At 46.8% G+C, this 22,353-nt stretch overlaps 1 protein-coding gene across 1 annotated transcript in view; it reads left to right on the plus strand.

The window, feature by feature from the left end:
- Positions 1-779: 779 nt before the first annotated feature.
- LOC115117616 (ankyrin repeat and fibronectin type-III domain-containing protein 1-like) overlaps positions 780-22,353 on the plus strand; it is a 101,417-nt gene continuing 79,843 nt past the window's right edge. The window contains exons 1-5 of the mRNA XM_065002323.1: positions 780-987; positions 9,203-9,397; positions 14,788-14,901; positions 16,600-16,697; positions 18,602-18,692. Coding sequence (XP_064858395.1) covers positions 780-987; positions 9,203-9,397; positions 14,788-14,901; positions 16,600-16,697; positions 18,602-18,692 — 706 coding nt within the window. The remainder of the gene's footprint in view (positions 988-9,202; positions 9,398-14,787; positions 14,902-16,599; positions 16,698-18,601; positions 18,693-22,353) is intronic.

The following is a 22,353-nucleotide window of genomic DNA, read 5'->3' on the forward strand; positions in this document are numbered from 1 at the left end:
TACATTTCAATGACGTTTTCCTTCACAGTCCCGAAGAAGGAAACTAAAATACATACGTGTGTGTTTTTGTTTTTGTCGTCCCTTGAGGACATGAAAAGATAATAAAGATGATTTTAACTTGGTATTTTTCTAATATATTTTCCTTTAGGAACTTCTGTTCCGTCAGAACCTTCTATTACAAGTGCAGAACCTGAAACTCGTCCATTTTCAAACCCATCAGTTTGTACTGTCTTTATTGTCGGCCGTTCTATTGTATAATTGGGTAGAAATTGCTCTTGCACATTGAAATGACTTTTTCCTCTCCCTCCCTTCTCTCCTTCCCTCCTTTAGGAACTATTCCGTCAGCATGACTCAACAGATGCAGAACCTGCAGCTGTCCCATACCAGGAAGTGCTCGGGAGGCCCTGCCTCCCCCAGCGCCGCCAAGCGCCTCTACAGGAACCTATCAGAGAAGCTGAAAGGAGGCCACTCCTCCTTCGAGGACGCCTACTTCTTCGGCCGCGGAGAACGCCACGGTCATCACAAGGGCTCCGTGAGTTGGGATTGTGTGTCCATGCGTACATGCTATGTTTGTGTGTTTTTTTTCCACATCCAAGACATTTTTAGAAAGTTGAAGCTCATTTACTGAATTTCTATACATTTACATTGGAGAACAGCAAAAACAAGCATGAAGGATGTGTGTGTGTGTGTGTGTGTGTGTGCATGCTTGCGTGCGTGTGCGTTTGTCTGTGTGTGTGTGTGTGTCTGTGTGTGTGTGTGTGTGTGTGTCCCTCCAGAACATGCAGGGTAGTGAGTGTCTGTTTGAGGCGGTGGAGCAGCAGGATGTAGATGCCGTCCAGATCCTTCTCTACCAATACACAGCTGAGGAGCTGGACCTCAACACGCCCAACAGCCAAGGGTTAACGCCGCTAGACGTGGCCGTCATGACCAACAACACACCTGTAGCCAAACTACTGCTGAAGGCCGGCGGCAAGGAGAGCCCTCACTGTGAGTATTTATTCACCTTCATTTAACTAGGCAAGTCAGTTAAGAACACATTCTTATTTACAATGACGGCCTAGGAACAGTGGGTTAACTGCCTTGTTCAGGGGCAGAACGACAGATTTGTACCGTTGTCTGCTCGGGGCATTCGATCTTGCAACCTTTCGGTTACTAGTCCAACGCTCTAACCACTAGGTTACTCGCCGCCCTGTATACATTACGTAGGGCTCACTGTGTACACACTAAGTAGGGTACACTAAGTAAACACTATGGAGGGTGCAATGTGAGTACACACTAAGTAATGCAACCCAGCATTGAAACAGTTACTTAAAAATACAGGAACCTTGTTCAAGCCTTTTCTTCTGTGAGGCTGTTCCTGCTTAGCCCGGCTGGCGCGACCCAGCTGGTACACAGCGAGGGAAAGACCCACTAGTCTGGACTATGTTTGTTGCTATAATATTCACCACAGAAATTGAGAGATTATTTTTATTGGTTCTTTCAAATGTTTTGTTTTCCTCTGGGGATGAGACCTCTTTTAAAATGGAAGGGGGCAGCGCTCGGGGGGCTGTGTATGGCTGTACAGAACCAGCCAATTATAAAGCACAGCCCCCTTCGTTATCAATACACCGTGCTAACACCGTGCTAACATCAAACAGCCTTTTCACACTTTGAAGTCACGAGGACTTTGAGTTTGGTGTCAGCCAGACTACTTTATGCCTTTTTATACATGGTTTTCTAGTAGGCCTGGCCGATATCGATTATTTTTTAAATATGTTTTTGCGAAAGCGATAAATCAACGATAAATTATGAGAAAATATTTTTTTGGGGGGGGAGGTGCTAGAACCGGGCAATATGGACAAACAGTCATAATGAGATAAATGTAACTATTTTGCTCGATAACAACAAATACACCAATCTTTTTTTTTATGGACAGTTACTTTACATTAGCAGCAGAGCTCTAAATGTGTTGTTTCCAAGACAACTGAGATGGGAGCCTATGATTTTCAAAAGTAAGCTGTTTTATCTAACATGTACAGGGAATGCCCGATCAATATTTTGATGTGCAACGTGTCAATATAGGACCCAGAATGATCAGATTTCCTTTTTTGAGAATAGTCCAACATCGTTGTGCATAGTGACCTATAAGTTATATTATTTACCACCTGAGGAAGTTGGAACACAACACTGCTAACTGTAAATATGATATTGTTGCTAGATAGCCATTTATGCTAATTGAGTCATCTATGGCTATGGTCCTACACAAACTTTTCAGCGTTAAACCTAGCCTACTTGATGTACAGTAGGCCCAGTCTACTTGATGTACAGTAGGCCTAGTCTACTTGATGTACAGTAGGCCTAGTCTACTTGATGTACAGTAGGCCTAGTCTACCTGATGTACAGTAGGCCTAGTCTACTTGATGTACAGTAGGCTTAGTCTACTTGATGTACAGTAGGCCTAGTCTACTTGATGTACAGTAGGCCTAGTCTACTTGATGTACAGTAGGCCTAGTCTACTTGATATACAGTAGGCCTAGTCTACTTGATGTACAGTAGGCCTGTTCATTGCAAATGGTGTGCCCTGCTCGGCGTCAAAACCCTACTAACTACATGATACTCCGGTTGTAAAGTGGTGCCATGAACTCGATATTAAGCAGGGAGAAATACATGAAATACTCATAGAAAACTGTGACTCTCCTCTCTATAACTACAACAACAGTAGTTGCACGGAAAACTGTATTTTTCCCTCAATGGCATTTTGATCAACGGTCGGTCGTGTTTGTGCTTCCCAGAATGCATCTCACAGCAGGGAGAGGGAGTGAGAGTCAGCAGTCGACAGCGAAAAACAACGACAAGCAGATACTTTCATAGTAGGAATAATAAATTACATTGGCTATTACCGTTGACCAAATAATGGTTTACAGAACAATCTACAGGAACGTTCGGTAGTAAAAGTATACAGAAGAAAAATACTTCAGTCAGAGGAAGGTAATGTTTATCTTCCCAGCTCTATTTCCTATTCAATACTACTTTAGTCTACTACTACTTTAGTCTACTACTACTACTTTAGTCTACTACTACTTTAGTGTAATACTACTTTAGTCTACTACTACTACTTTAGTCTACTACTACTTTAGTGTAATACTACTTTAGTCTACTACTACTTTAGTGTAATACTACTTTAGTCTACTTCTACTTTAGTCTACTACTACTTTAGTGTAATACTACTTTAGTCTTCTACTACTTTAGTCTACTACTACTTTAGTGTAATACTACTTTAGTCTACTACTACTTTAGTGTAATACTACTTTAGTCTAATACTACTTTAGTCTACTACTACTTTAGTGTAATACTACTTTAGTCTAATACTACGTTAGTCTACTACTACTTTAGTGTAATACTACTTTAGTCTACTACTACTTTAGTCTACTACTACTTTAGTGTAATACTACTTTAGTCTACTACTGCTTTAGTGTAATACTACTTTAGTCTACTACTACTTTAGTCTACTACTACTTTAGTCTAATACTACTTTAGTCTAATACTACTTTAGTGTAATACTACTTTAGTCTAATACAACTTTAGTCTACTACTACTTTAGTCTACTACTACTTTAGTCTAATACTACTTTAGTCCTCTCCTACTTTAGTGTAATACTCCATCCATCCCTCCTTCACCTCTCCTAGACAGATGGTTCTTACCTTGTCCAACATCCCTGGACAGGAAAGCACCTCACAAGCCTTCTGTGTGTGTGTGTGTGTGTGTGTGTGTGTGTGTGTGTGTGTGTGTGTGTGTGTGTGTGTGTGTGTGTGTGTGTGTGTGGCCAGAGGAGGGGCCCCCACACATCCCCTAACCCTATCCCAGGCCAGAGGAGGGGCCACCATACATCCCCTAACCCTATCCCAGGCCAGAGGGGGGGCCACCAGGGCCTCCCCACTGAAAAGCCCTGACAAAGTTTGACATTTAATGGTTTAACTTTTCCAACGATGCATGTAACGCCCTGCCAATTATACCTAAGTGATTTATTGTCCTTCGGGGCTGAGAGCGGAGAACGTCAAGTGTTTTTATAAACACACGCTCACACAGAGCACACACGCACACGTCTTACTGTGGTACAAACCGATCCCTGTAAACAAACAGAGGGGTAAGCGCGTTTCTGTTTATCCTCCTGGGGCTGACTGGGTTGGGTTGGAGGGGTGGGGGATCTGACAGACCAGGTATAGAGAGGGTTGGCTGGGTTGGGTTGGAGGGGTGGGGTGGGGGTCTGACAGACCAGATATGGAAATGGTTGACTGGGTTGGAGGGGTGGGGGATCTGACAGACCAGGTATGGAGAGATTTGACTGGGTTGGGGTGGAGGGGTGGGGTGGGGATCTGACAGACCAGGTGTGGAGAGAGTTGACTGGGGTGGAGGGGTGGGGTGGGGGTCTGACAGACCAGGTATGGAGAAAGTTGACTGGGGTGGAGGGGTGGGGTGGGGTCTGACAGACCAGGTATAGAGAGGGTTGGCTGGGTTGGAGGGGTGGGGTGGGGATTGGAGGGGTGGGCATCTGACAGACCAGGTATGGAGAGGGTTGGCTTGGTTGTAGGGGTGGAGTGGGGGGATGGGGTGAGTGGGGTGACAGACTGGGTCAGAGAGATCACTCAAGATTCAAGTCGAAATTTGACGTTGTTGCAGGTCATAAGGACATTTGGGATACGGCTTCAAAACCGTCCACTAGGAGCAAAAAAAAGAAAACTCTAAAATCTGTTGCCGGGAGCTGGGATTGAAGCCACCTGCAGTCTATGGAGTGGGAGCGCGCTGCATAGACCACTGCGCCAGTTGTACACAATGAAATAACAAGGTCAATTAACCCAAACCATAATCCTTACTTTAACCAATCGGAATTAGAAGTTTACCCAAAAGTTTTTTCTGTATGTCCCAAACGTGAACCTTTAACTTAACCCAGTTGGAATGAATGCCTTAATGGAACCGTAGAGTTGTTTTTGTGTGCCTAATACGCCTAAAACATCTGTGCCCTAATACAGGATGTTGCCACTAGGGGCAATGGTGAGCACCTTTAGGCTTGGATTTTGCTAAGGTGTTGTGGACGGGGGTGGTGGATGCGCGTAATCTGCGAGCTCTGGCCTCGAGGATGGCGTGTTCAATCACAATGATTGGCACTTGTTTTTTGCAACATTGACATTTGGAGCAACTTTAAAATTTGACGTTTGGAGAAAGGTGGGAAAACATCTAATTATGCAGTGAGACTGAGGGCTTGATGGGCGTGGTAGCCCAACCATGGAGCGGGTTGGAGGGTAATTAACGAGTCCCGCCAGGGGACTTTATTTAGGTCCCACCGCTCCTCACCCCGCCGTAGAACTGACCCACCGGCAGACAGGCCAGACAATGGGCCAGTGTGTGAGCTTGTGTGTATGCGTTCATGCGTGTGTGTGTGTGGCTGGATGGACAGCTCTGCATGTTAATTTATAGCCCCATCAATTAACCACAGCCTGCGTCAGGCCAGTCACTCCTGAAGAAGCAGGAAATTGCACCTCGACAAGGCTAATACGGCTGCCACTCTTTTCCACTGCAGCCCAGACTCAGGTTGTGTCCCAAATGGCACCCTATTCCCTACCTGGTCCCTATTGTTCCTGGTCAAAAGTAGGGCACTTCAAGAAGTAGTGCACCATTTACAACGTAGCTTCAGACTTAGCTCAGACCCCCAGGTAACGAGATGGAAGGATGGAGGGATCACTGGGCTGTTTACTTACTCTGTCGTCCTCCCTCTTTGTCACTCACCATCCCTCCCGCCCCAGGGGCTAGGGGCACGGTGAGAGGTCCGTGAAAGAGGGTCTTCTTCTACAGCGTGGTTATTTGTTTATGTTGTTGTCATGGTCAATGACGAGAGAGAGAGAGAGAGAGAGAGAAGGAAGAGAGAGAGAGAGAGAATGAAGAGGGAGAGAGAGAGAAGGAAGAGGGAGAGAAAGAGAAGGAAGAGGGAGAGAGAGAGAAGAGGAAGAGGAAGAGAGAGAGAGAGAGAGAGAGAACCACGCTGTTCTACTGCAGGGGGGGCTGGCAACCTGGCACGAGGGCTAGGGTTTTATTATGACAAATCCGGGAGGCCAAATACACGTCTGTCTGTGTGTTCCACTCACCCGTCAAGCAGGGGAATTCTACTAGTCTATCCTCGCATCCACATTGGACCTTTCAAAGCAGTGTGAAACTTTGTGTTCTCTCAGTGAAACTTGAGCTCTTTTCCAACTCTAATGATAATCTGTGTTTCACTGAATCTCCCATAGTAACCTGTGTTCTGTATCCCATAGTAACCTGTGTTCTGTATCCCATAGTAATCTGTGTTCTGTTTGCCATAGTAACCTGTGTTCTGTATCCCATAGTAACCTGTATTCTGTATCCCATGGTAACGGGTTCTGTATCCCATAGTAATGTGTCTTCCATCTCCCATGGTAACGTGTTCTGTATCCATAGTAATGTGTCTTCCATCTCCCATGGTAATGTGTTCTGTATCCCATAGTAACCTGTGTTCTGTATCCCATAGTAACCTGTGTTCTGTATCCCATAGTAACATGTGTTCTGTATCCCATATTAACCTGTGTTCTGTATCCCATAGTAACCAGTGTTCTGTATCCCAATATAACCTGTGTTCTGTATCCCATAGTAACCTGTGTTCTGTATCCCATGGTAACCTGTGTTCTGTATCCCATAGTAACCTGTGTTCTGTATCCCATAGTAACATGTGTTCTGTATCCCATGGTAACCTGTGTTTTTCCCATGATCACGGGTCTTCCACACAGATCCCCCTCACTATGTCAGTCTGTTTGTGTCTAGTCAGCTGTAACAAGCAAGTCGAGCTGCAAGGTCTGTGGCCTGTACTTCTCTGAGTGGCCCTTGATAACAGAAGGCACAGCACTCACTCTTACACAGGTTTTTTTAACTTTTGGAAAATGTGCATCCTGTTTCCATTGATCATCCTTGAGATGTTTCTATAACTTGATTGGAGTCCACCGGTGGTAAATTCAATTGATTGAACAGGATTTGGAAAGGCACACACCTGTCTATGTCCGAGCAAAAACCAAGCCATGAGGTCGAAGGAATTGTCCGTAGAGCTCCGAGACAGGATTGTGTCGAGGCACAAATCTGGGAAGGGTACCAAAAAATGTCTGCAGCATTGAAGGTCCCCCATTGAAGGCCTCCATCATTCTTAAATGGAAGAAGTTTGGAACCAACAAAACTCTTCCTAGATCTGGCCGCCCGGCCAAACTGAACAATCGGGGGAGAAAGGCCAGGGAGGTGACCAAGAACTCGATGGTCACTCTGACAGAGCTCCAGAGTTCTTCTGTGGAGATGAGAGAACCTTCCAGAAGAAACAACCATTGCTGCAGCACTCCACCAATCTGGACTTTATGGTAGAGTGGCCAGACAGAAGCCACTCCTCAGGAAAATTTACATGACAGCCTGTTGAAGTTTGCCAAAAGGCACCTGAAGGACTCTCAGACCATGAGAAATAAGATTCTCTGGTCTGATAAAACCAATATTGAACGCTTTGGCCTGAATGCCAAGCGTCACGTCTGGAGGAAACCTGGCACCATCCCTACGGTGAAGCATGGTGGTGGCAGCATCATGCTGTGGGGATGATTTTCAGCTGCAGGGACTGGAAGACTAGTCAGGATGGAGGGAAAGATGAATGGAACAAAATACAGAGAGATCCTTGATGAAATCCTGCTCCAGAGTGCTATGGACCCGTTCCTGTAGGTTCATGCTCTACAACATCCGCAGAGTACGACCCTGCCTCACACAGGAAGCGGCGCAGGTCCTAATCCAGGCACTTGTCATCTCCCGTCTGGATTACTGCAACTCGCTGTTGGCTGGGCTCCCTGCCTGTGCCATTAAACCCCTACAACTCATCCAGAACGCTGCAGCCCGTCTGGTATTCAACCTTCCCAAGTTCTCTCACGTCACCCCGCTCCTCCGCTCTCTCCACTGGCTTCCAGTTGAAGCTCGCATCCGCTACAAGACCATGGTGCTTGCCTACGGAGCTGTGAGGGGAACGGCACCTCCAGGCTCTGATCGGGCCCTACACCCAAACAAGGGCACTGCGTTCATCCACCTCTGGCCTGCTCGCCTCCCTACCACTGAGGAAGTACAGTTCCCGCTCAGCCCAGTCAAAACTGTTCGCTGCTCTGGCCCCCCAATGGTGGAACAAACTCCCTCACGACGCCAGGACAGCGGAGTCAATCACCACCTTCCGGAGACACCTGAAACCCCACCTCTTTAAGGAATACCTAGGATAGGATAAAGTAATCCTTCTGATCCCCCCCCCCTTAAAAGATTTAGATGCACTATTGTAAAGTGGCTGCTCCACTGGATGTCATAAGGTGAATGCACCAATTTGTAAGTCGCTCTGGATAAGAGCGTCTGCTAAATGACTTAAATGTAAATGGAAATGGAAATGGACCTCAGACTGGGGAGAAGGTTCACCTGCCAACAGGACAATGACCCTAAGCAAAAAGCCAAGAAGCAGGAGTGGCTTCGGGACATGTCTCTGAATGTCCTTGAGTGGCCCAGCCAGAGCCTGGATTTGAACCTGATCAAACATCTCTTAAGAGACCTGAAAATATCTGTGCAGCAACACTCCCCATCCAGCCTAACAGAGCTTGAGAGGATCTACAGAGAAGAAGGGGAGAAACTCCCCAAATACAGGTTTGTTAAGCTGGTAGCGTCATACCCAAGAATACTCAAGGCTTTAATCGCTGCCAATGGTGCTTCAACAAAGTACTGAGTAAAGTGTCTGAATACTTATGTAAATGTGATGTTTCACTGAAATATCTAAGTTCTTTTGTATCCCTTTAGGCTTGCTCCAGTGTAGGGTGAAGGGCTGTTTATAAGGTAGATGTAAACATCAGGAAATGACAGATTTTCAGGGCTTTAATTAAACAAGCCGGCTGGAGCCCCACAGCTAGTTTTAAAAAAATATATTTCTTTTTATACCACAGAGTCGCGATGAGCCGTATATTCAGCCATTGAGAGCCAGCTAGCTAAAATTGATTTTGCCATCAATATGGCGGCCACTCTGGCTGAGAACATTCATGACAGTGGTGTGACATGACAGATGCAACCCATGTCTGTCTGTGTTCTAGTCCTTCTAGAGTGGTGAGGCTGTGCGGAGGGCAGGAGAACTACAATGGTACGTCTAGAACTTGTCCGTTTTGTGTCTATGTTGTAGTTGTCAGTGTGGAGAGTCGCGAGGCCCACCTTAGCAGCCTGGTCATCGAGGCAGAGAGGAGGACAGGGGAGCTGGCTGCTCAGGCCCAGAGAGACGGCCTTAGCCTGGAGGCCTGTGACAAGGACAAGCAGCTCCGAGCCTGGGAGTGGAGGTGCAAGCTCTACAAACGCATGACGACTGGCTTCCAGCATGCACGTGAGTGTGCTGGGATCGTGTGTGTTTGTGGAGGGGGGAGGTGTGTGTGTGTGTGTGTGTGTGTGTGTGTGTGTGTGTGTGTGTGTGTGTGTGTGTGTGTGTGTGTGTGTGTGTGTGTGTGTTTGTTGTTCCTTTCTAATCAGGGACTGGTTTAGACCTGGGACACCAGGTAGGTGCAATGAATTATCAGGTAGTACAGAAAACCAGGAGGCTCCGGATCTCGTAGGGTCAGAGTTGAATAACTCTGGATTAAGTAAACACCATGGTGGAGGAGTTTGCTGAAGTGCTTCTGAAAACATATTCCTTTATTCTTTAGAACTGTAGCAAACGTGGTGTTGTTGGTGTTGTTGTTGGTGTTGTTGGTGTTGTTGTTGTTGGTGTTGGTGTTGTTGGTGTTCTTGTTGTTGGTGTTGTTGGTGTTGTTGGTGTTGTTGTTGGTGTTGTTGGTGTTGTTGTTGTTGGTGTTTGTGTTGGTGGTGTTCTTGTTGTTTGTGTTGTTGGTGTTGGTGTTGTTGGTGTTCTTGTTGTTGGTGTTGTTGGTGTTCTTGTTGTTGGTGTTGTTGTTGTTGTTGGTGTTGTTGGTGTTGTTGGTGTTCTTGTTGTTGGTGTTGTTGTTGTTGTTGGTGTTGTTGGTGTTGTTGTTGGTGTTGTTGGTGTTTTTGTTGTTGGTGTTGTTGTTGGTGCTGTTGTTGTTGGTGTTGGTTTTGTTGGTGTTGTTGGTGGTGGTGGTGGTGTTGTTGGTGTTAGTGTTGGTTTTGTTGTTGGTAGTGTTGTTGGTGCTGTTGTTGTTGGTGTTCTTGTTTTTGGTGTTGTTGTTGTTGGTTTTGTTGGTGTTGTTGGTGGTGTTGGTGTTGTTGGTGTTCTTGTTGTTGTTGGTGATGTTGTTGGTGTTGGTGTTGTTGGTGTTCTTGTTGTTGTTGGTGTTGTTATTGGTTTTGTTGGTGTTGTTGGTGTTGTTGTTGGTGTTGTTGTTGGTTTTGTTGGTGTTGTTTGTGTTGTTGGTGTTGTTGGTGTTGTTTGTGTTGTTGGTGTTGTTGTTGGTGTTGTTGGTGTTGTTTGTGTTGTTGGTGTTGTTGTTGGTGTTCTTGTTGTTGTTGGTGTTGTTATTGGTTTTGTTGGTGTTGTTGGTGTTGTTGTTGGTGTTGTTGTTGGTTTTGTTGGTGTTGTTTGTGTTGTTGGTGTTGTTGGTGTTGTTTGTGTTGTTGTTGGTGTTGTTGGTATTGTTGGTGTTGTTGGTTGGAGAGAGGGGAGAGTTTAGAGGGGAGAGTTTAGAGGGGAGAGTTTATAGGGGAGAGAATAGAGGGGAGTGAATAGATGGGAGAGTTTCTATCATCTTCATACAACCCTCATCATATACTGCTGCCATAAGAAATATAAGGGGACAGGAGGAGAGGAGGACAGGAAGAGAAGAGGGGAGGAGGACAGGAGGAGGGGAGGGTAGGACAGGAAGAGATGAGGGGAGGGGGACAGGAAAAGATGAGGGGAGGAGGACAGGAAGAGAGGAGGGGAGGACAGGCAGAGAGGAGGGGAGGAGGACAGGAAGAGATGAGGGGAGGACAGGAAGAGAGGAGGGGAGGACAGGCAGAGAGGAGTGGAGGAGGACAGGAAGAGATGAGGGGAGGAAGAGATGAGGGGAGGAGGACAGGAAGAGATGAGGGAGGAGGACAGGAAGAGATGAGGGGAGGGAGAGGAGAGAAGAGGGGAGGAGGACAGGAAGAGAGGAGGGGAGGAGGACAGGAAGATAAGAGGGGAGGAGGACAGGAAGAGATGAGGGGAGGACAGGAAGAGATGAGGGGAGGAGGACAGGAAGAGAAGAGGGGAGGACAGGAAGAGATGAGGGGAGGAGGACAGGAAGAGATGAGGAGAGGAAGACAGGAAGAGAGGAGGGGAGGACAGGCAGAGAGGAGGGGAGGAAGACAGGAAGAGATGAGGGGAGGACAGGACAAGATGAGGGGAGGAGGACAGGAATGGATGAGGGGAGGAGGACAGGACGAGAGGAGGACAGGAGGACAGAAAGAGATGAGGGGAGGAGGACAGGAAGAGAGGAGGGGTGGAGGACAGGAAGAGAGGAGGGCAGGAGGACAGGAAGAGAGGAGGGGAGGAGGACAGGAATAGAGGAGGGGAGGAGGACAGGCAGAGATGAGGGGAGGAGGACAGGAAGATATTAGGGGAGGAGGACAGGAAGAGAGGAGGGGAGGAGGACAGGGAGAGATGAGGGGAGGAGGACAGGAAGAGAGGAGGGGAGGAGGACAGGAAGAGAGGAGGGGAGGAGGATAGGCAGAGACGAGGGGAGGACAGGCAGAGAGGAGGGGAGGAGGACAGGAAGAGAGGAGGGGAGGACAGGTAGAGATGAGGGGAGGAGGACAGGAAGAGAAGAGGGGAGGACTGGAAGTGATGAGGGGAGGAGGACAGGAAGAGATGAGGGGAGGAGGACAGGAAGAGAGGAGGGGGACAGGCAGAGAGGAGGGGAGGAGGACAGGAAGATTTGAGGGGAGGAGGACAGGAAGAGGTGAGGGGAGGAGGACAGGAATAGAGGAGGGGAGGAGGACAGGAAGAGAGGAGGGGAGGAGGACAGAAAGAGAGGGAAGGAGGAGGATATGAAGAGAGGAGGGGAGGAGGAAAGGAAGAGATGAGGGGAGGAGGGCAGGAAGAGATGAGTGGAGGATGACAGGAAGAGAGGAGGACTGGAAGAGATGAGGGTAGGAGGACAGGAAGAGAGGAGCGGAGGACAGGTAGAGATGAGGGGAGGAGGACAGGAAGAGAAGAGGGGAGGACAGGAAGAGAAGAGGGGAGGACTGGAAGTGATGAGGAGAGGAGGACAGGAAGAGATGAGGGGAGGAGGACAGGAAGAGAGGAGGGGGGGACAGGAAGAGATGAGGGGAGGAGGACACGAAGAGATGAGGGGAGGACATGAAGAGATGAGGGGAGGAGGACAGGAAGAGAGGAGGGGAGGACAGGAAGAGAGGAGGGGAGGAGGATAGGAAGAGAGGAGGGGAGGAGGACAGGAGGAAAGGAGTGGAGGAGGACAGGAAGAGAGGAGGGGAGGAGGACAGGAAGAGAGGAGGGAAGGAGCACAGGAAGAGAGGAGGGGAGGAGGACAGGAAGAGAGGGGGGAAGGATAACAGGAGGAGAGGAGGGGAGGAGGACAGGAGGAGAGGATGGGAGGAGGACAGGAAGAGAGGAGGGGAGGAGGACAGGAAGAGAGGAGGGGAGGATAACAGGAGGAGAGACAAACACACACATGCACTTACACAAAGACACACAAAGACACACACTATTTCTTTACCTTTGATATTGAATCATGCAAAATGTTGAGGAAGAACTTGCAAGTCAGCATTTCACTGTTCTGTTTACACCTGCTGTATCCTGTGCAAGTGACAAATACACTTTGATTTGACAAACACACATGATCGGAGTCAATCACCACCTTCCGGAGACACCTGAAACCCCACCTCTTTAAGGAATACCTAGGATAGGATAAAGTAATCCTCCTCACCCCCCCCCCCCCTTAAAAGACCTAGATGCACTATTGTAAAGTGGCTGTTCCACTGGATGTCATAAGGTGAAAGCACCAATTTGTAAGTCGCTCTGGATAAGAGCGTCTGCTAAATGACTTAAATGTAAATGTTGTAAATGTCTATCAGTAAGGTACATGTGTTTGTGCCCCATCTAAACTGAACACGCAACCATCTGTTTGGGCTGGCAGTTTACTCTGACCGCTCACTTAAATGGACACCTTAAATCAGGTTACAGACATGTAGCTCATTTCTAGGACTCCTAGACTTCAGCAGCAGTATCAGAGGGTTAACAAACCATCTGGCCTTAATGTACTTCATGTACTTATATAAACAGTACAGCCAGAAGAGGACTGGCCCCACCTCAAATCCTGGTTCCTCTCTACCAGGTACAGCCAGAAGAGGACTGGCCCCATCTCAAATCCTGGTTCCTCTCGACCAGGTACAGCCAGAAGAGGACTTGCCTCACCTCAAATCCTGGTTCCACTCTACCAGGTACAGACAGAAGAGGAGTGGCCCCACCTCAAATTCTGGTTCCTCTCTACCAGGTACAGACACAAGAGGACTGGCCCCACCTCAAATCCTGGTTCCTCTTGACCAGGTACGCCAGAAGAGGACTGGCCCCACCTTGAAGCCTGGTTCCTCTCTATCAGGTACAGACAGAAGAGGACTGGCGCCACCTCAAATTCTGGTTCCTCTCTACCAGGTACAGCCAGAAGAGGACTGGCCCCACCTCAAATCCTGGTTCCTCTCTACCAGATAGAGCCAGAAGAGGACTGCCCTCCCCACCTGATCCTGGTTCCTGGTTCCTCTCTACCAGGTACAGCCAGAAGAGCACTGGCCCCATCTCAAATCCTGGTTCCTCTCTACCAGGTACAGACACAAGAGGACTGGCCCTATCTCAAATCCTGGTTCCTCTCTATCAGGTACAGCCAGAAGAGGACTGGCCCCATCTCAAATGCTGGTTCCTCTCGACCAGGTACTGCCAGAAGAGGTCTTGCCTCACCTCAAATCCTGGTTCCTCTCTACCAGGTACAGACAGAAGAGGACTGGCCCCACCTCAAGTTCTGGTTCCTCTCTACCAGGTACAGACACAAGAGGACTGGCCCCACCTCAAATCCTGGTTCCTCTCAACCAGCTACAGCCAGAAGAGGACTGCCCTACCCACCTGAGCCTGGTTCCTGGTTCCTCTCTACCAGTACAGCCAGAAGAGGACTGGACCCCCCTCAAATCCTGGTTCCTCTCGACCAGTACGGCCAGAAGAGGACTGCCCTACCCACCTGAGCCTGGTTCCAGGTTCCTCTCGACCAGGTACAGCCAGAAGAGGACTGCCCTACCCACCTGAGCCTGGTTCCTGGTTCCTCTCTACCAGGTACAGCCAGAAGAGGACTGCCCCCCCCTTTGAAGCCTGGTTCCTCTTTACCAGGTACAGCCAGAAGAGGACTGGCCCCACCTTGAAGCCTGGTTCCTCTCTACCAGGTACAGCCAGAAGAGGACTGGCCCCACCTTTGAAGCCTGGTTTTTATTTACCAGTACAGCCAGAAGAGGACTGGCCCCACCTTGAAGCCTGGTTCCTCTCTACCAGTACAGCCAGAAGAGGACTGGCCCCACCTTGAAGCCTGGTTCCTCTCTACCAGTACAGCCAGAAGAGGACTGGCCCCACCTTGAAGCCTGGTTCCTCTCTACCAGTACAGCCAGAAGAGGACTGGCCGCCCCTCAATGTCTGGTTCCTCTTTAGATTTCGTCCTAGGTTTTTGCTATTCACTGTTTCTGATTTTGCATTGCTTGCTCTTTGTGGTTTTAGGCCGGGCATCTGTAAAGCACTTTGTGACAACTTAAAAGGGCTTTCTAAAGTGTATTTGATGTGATTTGTAGGTGTGCCAGAGCCCCTGTCTGCAGTGCGTCTCAGTGTAACCAGTAGCTCCTCTCTCACGGTCACATTCCAGGAGCCCCGCTGCCTCAACTCTGCTGTGATCACCAAGCACAGAGGTACACACACACACACACACACACACACACACACACACACACACACACACACACACACACAGACACACACACACACACACACACACACACACACACACACACACACACACACACACACACACACACACACAGATTAAAAGAGCAGCAATGCAGAAAGGAAACTAAATGGGTAGGAACAAATAAATTATTGTTCCCTTAATTTGTTACTTTCTCCTTCTATTTTTATCTCTCTCTGTCTCTCTCCTTCTCTCTTGTCTGTTTCTCTCTCTCTCTCAATTCAATTTAAATTGATGCTCTCTCAATTCCATTCAATTTAAATTGAAGGTCTCTCTTTCAAATCAATTCATTTTAAATGGAAGGTCTCTCTCTCTGTCTCATCTGTTTCTAACCTCTGCACCCCGTCTGTCTGTCATCTCACTAACCTGCCCCCCTCCAGCCCTGTGGGATGACAGTAAATCTATTCCCCATGCCATGACTGGTATTGGCTCATTCCTTCTAGCTACAATTACCAGAGAATAAAGAGCCCAGCAGAGAGAGAGATCAGTGTATTGACCTGGAAAGGGCTGGTCATTTTGAACTAATAGGCTTCTGCTGCAGATGTAGCATGTTACAACAGGCTTTGTAATGGTTTATAGTGGTGCTGCTGTCTACTCAGCAAGGCTTTTCGTCTCTCTCGTGTACACGTCTTCACCTGCCGTTGAGTAGTTCTGTGTCAACTGCTGATAAAGCAAAGGAGTGAAAATGAGAGAGACTGTACAGAGAGAGAGAGCGAGAGAGAGAGAGAGAGAGAGAGAGAGAGAGAGAGAGAGAGAGAGAGAGGGGGAGAGTGAGAGGGGGAGGGGGAGAGGTAGAGAGAGAGAGAGAGAGAGAGAGAGGGAGAGAGAGAACAAACACAATTTTCATCAACTCCAATATCTTCTGGGTGAAATACCAGTGTGACATCACAGCAGCAAGATTTGTGACCTGTTGCCACAAGAAAAGGGCAACCAGTGAAGAACAAACACCATTGTAAATACAACCCATATTTATGCTTATTTATTTTCCCTTGTGTACTTTAACCATTTGTACATTGTTACAACACTGTATATATATATATATATATATATATATATATATATATATATATATATATATATATATATATATTTATATATATATATATAATATGACATTTGTAATGTTTATTGTTTATTGTTTTTAAACTTCTGTATGTGTAATGTTTATTGTTCATTTTTATTGTTTATTTCACTTTTGTATATTATCTACCTCACTTGCTTTGGCAATGTTAACACATGTTTCCCATGCCAATAAAGCACTTAAATGGAAATTGAATTGAATTGAGAGAGACAGAGAGACAGAGAGATAGGGAAAGCGAGGGACACCACACGCCTCAAGGCATTAGTAGCCCATTGAGAAGGTTAATAGTGTAATACACAGCACCAGGTGACCTATTGATTTATTATAAGGACACACACACACACACACACACACACACACACACACACACACACACACACACACACACACACACACACACACACACACACACACACACAGCCTGTGGTGTTAACAGTGAGTATTTGTAATGTTGACTCTGTGTGTGTGTGTGTGTGTGTGTGTGTGTGTGTGTGTGTGTGTGTGTGTGTGTGTGTGTGTGTGTGTGTGTGTGTGTGTGTGTGTGTGTGTGTGTTATTACAGTGGAGTGGAGCTGTCTAAAGGACTTTTCCATGCTGGCTGGAGACATGGTGTTGGAAAACCTACAGACACTCAAATGTACCATCAACGGCCTTACCATGGTAAATAATGAAGGAACACAAAGAGAGAAGGAGAGGAAGATAGAGACTGAGAAAAGGAACAAAGAGAGAGAGAAGACATAAAAAGTGAGAGTGAGAAGGAGCACAGAAAGAGAGAGAGAGAGGAGCGCAGAGAGAGAGGAGCAGAGAGAGAGAGGAGCGCAGAGAGAGGAGCAGAGAGATGAGCAGAGAGAGAGAGAGGAACAGAGAGAGAGAGATGAGCAGAGAGAGAAAGAGAGGGGCAGAGAGAGAGGAGCACAGAGAGAGGAGCGCAGAGAGAGAGAGGAGCAGAGAGAGAGGAGCGCAGAGAGAGAGGAGCAGAGAGAGAGAGGAGCAGAGAGAGAGAGGAGCAGAGAGAGAGAGGAGCGCAGAGAGAGAGGGGCAGAGAGAGACAGGAGCAGAGAGAGAGAGAGGAGCATAAAGAGAGAGAGAAGCACAAAGAGAGAGAGGCGTGCAGAGAGAGAGAGGAGCGCAGAGAGAGGAGCACAAAGAGAGAGGAGCACAGAGAGAGAGGAGTGCAGAGAGAGGAGCACAAAGAGAGAGGAGGGCAGAGAGAGAGATGAGTGCAGAGAGAGAGAGAGGAGCGCAGAGAGAGAGGAGCGCAGAGAGAGGAGCACAAAGAGAGAGGAGCGCAGAGAGAGAGAGGAGCGCAGAGAGAGGAGCACAAAGAGAGAGGAGCGCAGAGAGAGAGAGGAGCGCAGAGAGAGGAGCACAAAGAGAGAGGAGCGCAGAGAGAGAGAGGAGCGCAGAGAGAGGAGCACAAAGAGAGAGGAGCGCAGAGAGAGAGAGGAGTGCAGAGAGAGAGAGAGGAGCGCAAAAGAGAGGAGCACAAAGAGAGAGGAGCGCAGAGAGAGAGAGGAGCGCAGAGAGAGGAGCACAAAGAGAGAGGAGCGCAGAGAGAGAGAGGAGTGCAGAGAGAGAGAGAGGAGCGCAGAGAGAGGAGCACAAAGAGAGAGGAGCGCAGAGAGAGAGAGGAGCGCAAAGAGAGAGAGGAGCACAAAGAGAGAGAGGAGCGCAGAGAGAGAGAGGAGTGCAGAGAGAGAGAGAGAGGAGCGCAGAGAGAGAGGAGCGCAGAGAGAGAGGAGCGCAGAGAGAGGAGCACAAAGAGAGAGGAGCGCAGAGAGAGGAGCGCAGAGAGAGAGGAGCAGAGAGAGAGAGGAGCGCAAAGAGAGAGAGGAGAGCAAAGAGAGAGAGGAGTACAAAGGGAGAGAGGAGCACAGAGAGAGAGAGGAGCACAAAGAGAGAGGAGCGCAGAGAGAGAGAGGAGTGCAGAGAGAGAGAGGAGCGCAAAGAGAGAGAGGAGCACAAAGAGAGAGAGGAGCGCAGAGAGAGAGAGGAGAGCAAAGAGAGAGAGGAGTACAAAGGGAGAGAGGAGCGCAGAGACAGAGAGGAGCGCAGAGAGATAGAGGAGCTCAAAGAAAGAGAGGAGCGCAGAGAGAGAGGAGCGCAGAGAGAGAGAGAGGAGCACAGAGAGAGAGAGGAGCGCAGAGAGAGAGAGAGGAGCACAGAGAGAGAGAGGAGCGCAGAGAGAGAGAGAGGAGCACAGAGAGAGAGAGGAGCGCAGAGAGAGAGGAGCACAAAGGGAGAGAGGAGTATACAGTAATATGTTGGGTGAATAAATGAGAAGTGTGTGATGGAGGGGGGAAGTAAAGGAGTGTGTAAATGACTTAGTAATGACACAGTAGTGGAATGAGGGGGTGAATTAGAAGAGCTATAATGGAGGCTACGTCTCAAATGGGACCATATTCCTTACAAAGTGCACTAGTTGCACTAATTGCACCCCACCGCTCCATAACTCTGTCTGATCTCCTATTGTAGGATGTGACATCACGGCACTGTGCTCAACTTTAATCTGCTTTCACTCTCTTCTTCGGGTTAGTACTTACTGTGTGTGTGTCTCCTTCCAGGGGAGGCTGTACTATGTCCGAGTGTCAGCCTACAACATGAAGGGTTGGGGTCCACCTCAGTCAACTCTACCCCCCTCCGCTTCACCCTCCAGTGAGTTCATTACTCTTTTCATTTTTTTAAAATTTGACCTTTTTTTTACTAAGCAAGTCAATTAAGAACAAATTCTTATTTTCAATGACGGCCTAGGAACAGTGGGTTAACTGCCTGTTCAGGGGCAGAACGACAGATTTGTACCTTGTCAGCTCGAGGATTCGAACTTGCAACCTTTCGGTTACTAGTCCAACGCTCTAACCACTAGGCTACCCTGCCGCCTCTACACTCTAACCACTAGGCTACCCTGCCGCCTCTACACTCTAACCACTAGGCTACCCTGCCACCTCTACACTCTAACCACTAGGCTACCCTGCTGCCTCTACACTCTAACCACTAGGCTACCCTGCCGCCCCTCCAGCTTCATACTAAATGGTAGAATCGGTCTGGGAACTGCTGTAAAAACCGCAGAGGTTTTTTTTCCTAGAAAAATATAAGACGTGTCACGTAGTGTCATGTTCACACAGCCTGCTATGTCAGTTTTCATCACACAGCCTGCTATGTCAGTTTTCATCACACAGCCTGCTATGGCAGTTTTCATCACACAGCCTGCTATGGCAGTTTTCATCACACAGCCTGCTATGGCAGTTTTCATCACACAGCCTGCTATGGCAGTTTTCATCACACAGCCTGCTATGTCAGTTTTCATCACACAGCCTGCTATGTCAGTTTTCATCACACAGCCTGCTATGGCAGTTTTCATCACACAGCCTGCTATGGCAGTTTTCATCACACAGCCTGCTATGTCAGTTTTCATCACAAAGCCTGCTATGGCAGTTTTCATCACACAGCCTGCTATGGCAGTTTTCATCACACAGCCTGCTATGGCAGTTCAACTCCATCATTCAGTCGGATTGAAGCTCATACATGTTTTACTCCCTGTGTTCTACCTTGAGATTTAGTGATGGGGAAAAATCAATACAGTAGAGTATCACGATATTATATTGATTCTATGACTCCAAGTATCGATTCTCTAATAATTTTTACGAATAAATTATATTATTGATTTTTTTTTGCTAGGTAGTTAATGTTAGCTAGCACAAGTTGGCTGTACCTGTGCCAAAACTCTGGTGTTTCCTCTTCTCTAGCCTGTTCTCCATCTTCTTTTGAAATGTTTTTAAACACTTTTATTTCCATGACTGATCAAAATGTGTTTTCTCGTGGCTCATGGCTCTCTCTTGTCCCTCTTGTCTCTCTTGTCCCTCTTGTCTCTCTTGTCCCTCTTGTCTCTCTTGTCCCTCATGTCTCTCTCTTGTCCCTCTTGTCCCTCTTGTCCCTCATGTCTCTCTCTTGTCCCTCATGTCTCTCTCTTGTCCCTCTTGTCCCTCTTGTCCCTCTTGTCTCTCTTGTCCCTCTTGTCCCTCATGTCTCTCTCTTGTCCCTCATGTCTCTCTCTTGTCCCTCTTGTCCCTCTTGTCCCTCTTGTCCCTCAGACATGGTGAGCAATATGTTTGGAGCATCGAATCGCAATAAAATTACAGTATCAAATCACAAATTGTCACAGCACCTAAGTATCGTGATTTTATTATTTTATTTTAATAAGCTTTATTTAACTAGGCAAGTCAGATAAGAACACATTCTTATTTTCAATGGCGGCCTCGGAACAGTGGGTTAACTGCCTTGTTCAGGAGCAGAACGACAGACAAGAGACCTCACGAAAGTTTGCAAGATCAAATCCCCGAGCTGACAAGCCCCACCTTGTCAGCTCACATTGCTGTATTGTATTTACTTCGCCACCATTTTTTTTTGCCTTTACCTCCCTTATCTCACCTCATTTGCTCACATTGTATATAGACTTATTTTTCTACTGTATTATTGACTGTATGTTTGTTTTACTCCATGTGTAACTCTGTGTCGTTGTATGCAATTGTAAATGAGAACTTGTTCTCAACTTGCCTACCTGGTTAAATAAAGGTGAAATAAATCAAATAAAAAACTTCACAGCACGAGTTGTTAACATCGGTTTTAACCCACAGTCAGGACTCTATCACGACTCTCCCTCTAACCATACACTTAGATCAGCCTTGGAGAGGGTGTCTCAGATTGGCCTGAATAAAATAAGAAATGTAACAGAAAAAGTTGAACAAATACAGAGAGAGAAAGAGATTGAGAGAGGACGAAAGGGTAATGAATAAATACTTTGTCAGGAGATGATGAGATCAAGGCAATTAAACCGCTGAGATGAGAAATCAATTAATTTTATCCTATTTAATATGTCTTCTTCAAACCCAAGGACACTTTATATAATATGAATCACAAATGGACTCACACCGAGGTGACTGGTCTGTTTGCATGGTGAACCCTAGCCTTTTGGGGGCCCTAAGCGAGATTTGGTTAGGGGGCCCCACCACCTCGTGTGCAAAACATTTTAGTGTCTTGACGGCAGAGAGAAAAAAAACAATTTTTACTGCAAATGTCATGCAAATGTCATGTTTGACATGACTAGTTAGTGTATATTAATGGTAACATTCAAAGTTTACCAGCAAACTACCAGAAGTTTGGTCACTTTCAAGTTTCTGGTGGAATTTATCACAAAACATCTAGTGGACTTTATGGGTACTTCAGATAATCACAGGTGTCTGTAATTATCTCTGGCCAGAGATATTAATATAAAATATTAATTGACAACGCTATAAAAACACATTTCCTAAGGGTTTCAGCATAATATCCTATATATCTTTTTCACACTTTTATGTATTATACTATATACATGTGTATTTGTCATCAATGTTTGGCGACAAACTGGTGGCAGTTGGAAGATTTGCATATTTAATTGAAATTCATGCCATTGTTGATTAAATGCTTTTTCTCATTAATTAGGCTATTTTATTTTTTAAACATGTGGTCTATTCACTAGAAACTCATGGGCAATATTGGCACAGATATAACAAATAAATAGTATTTATGAATACTTAAAAAAAAAAAAATTATTCAAGTGTAAATTCTCAAAATTACAATAGATTGCCATAGATAACATGTTAAATACCAAAATTACTGAATCTTGTTGTAACTTTGGTAAGTTTCCAGTAGCTTTGTAACCCTAGCCATGACTTATGGCATGTTTATATGATATCTGAGTGAGAGTGAATAACAAAATAAATCGGGGCCCCCTAGAGACAGGGCCTCTGGGTACGTATTCGGCCATGACGACATAAGGAATAAACGCTGATGTTCCGCCTCGTCCCGCTGCGGCGTCCAAATTTTCCAAGATAATGTACCGAACGAAGGCATTTTACATGCTTATACCACAGTTCTCAAGGAAAAGAAAAAAAAGTGTTTATATTTTAATTTAAATAAGCCAATTCATACTTTTTCATGTTTTGGTTGCTAGGGACTGTCGAACCCAGTCGTTCGTTCTCTATGTTCCGTTGCCATGCTCGCTGGCAACATTCTCATCCCTTGCTCGCTAACCAGCTAGCTACTGCTAACACACAGTCACAAACTCTGCAGCCGGAATAACAGCAAAGTAGCTGTTTTCTATTGACATTCATTTGGATACATCCATAACAATGAGCTGATGAAGCCCGATTTTGCCTGTCATAGTTTGCCTTCTCGTCAGGACACTTGTCAACACTGACTGGTCATTACATGGAGATCACATTGCATATCAAACACCGGGCTAGAAGCTAGCTAAATAGTTTGCTGCTAGCAAACCAGCCAA

The sequence above is a fragment of the Oncorhynchus nerka genome, linkage group LG16 (assembly GCF_034236695.1).
Source record: "Oncorhynchus nerka isolate Pitt River linkage group LG16, Oner_Uvic_2.0, whole genome shotgun sequence".
Lineage (NCBI taxonomy): Eukaryota > Metazoa > Chordata > Actinopteri > Salmoniformes > Salmonidae > Oncorhynchus > Oncorhynchus nerka.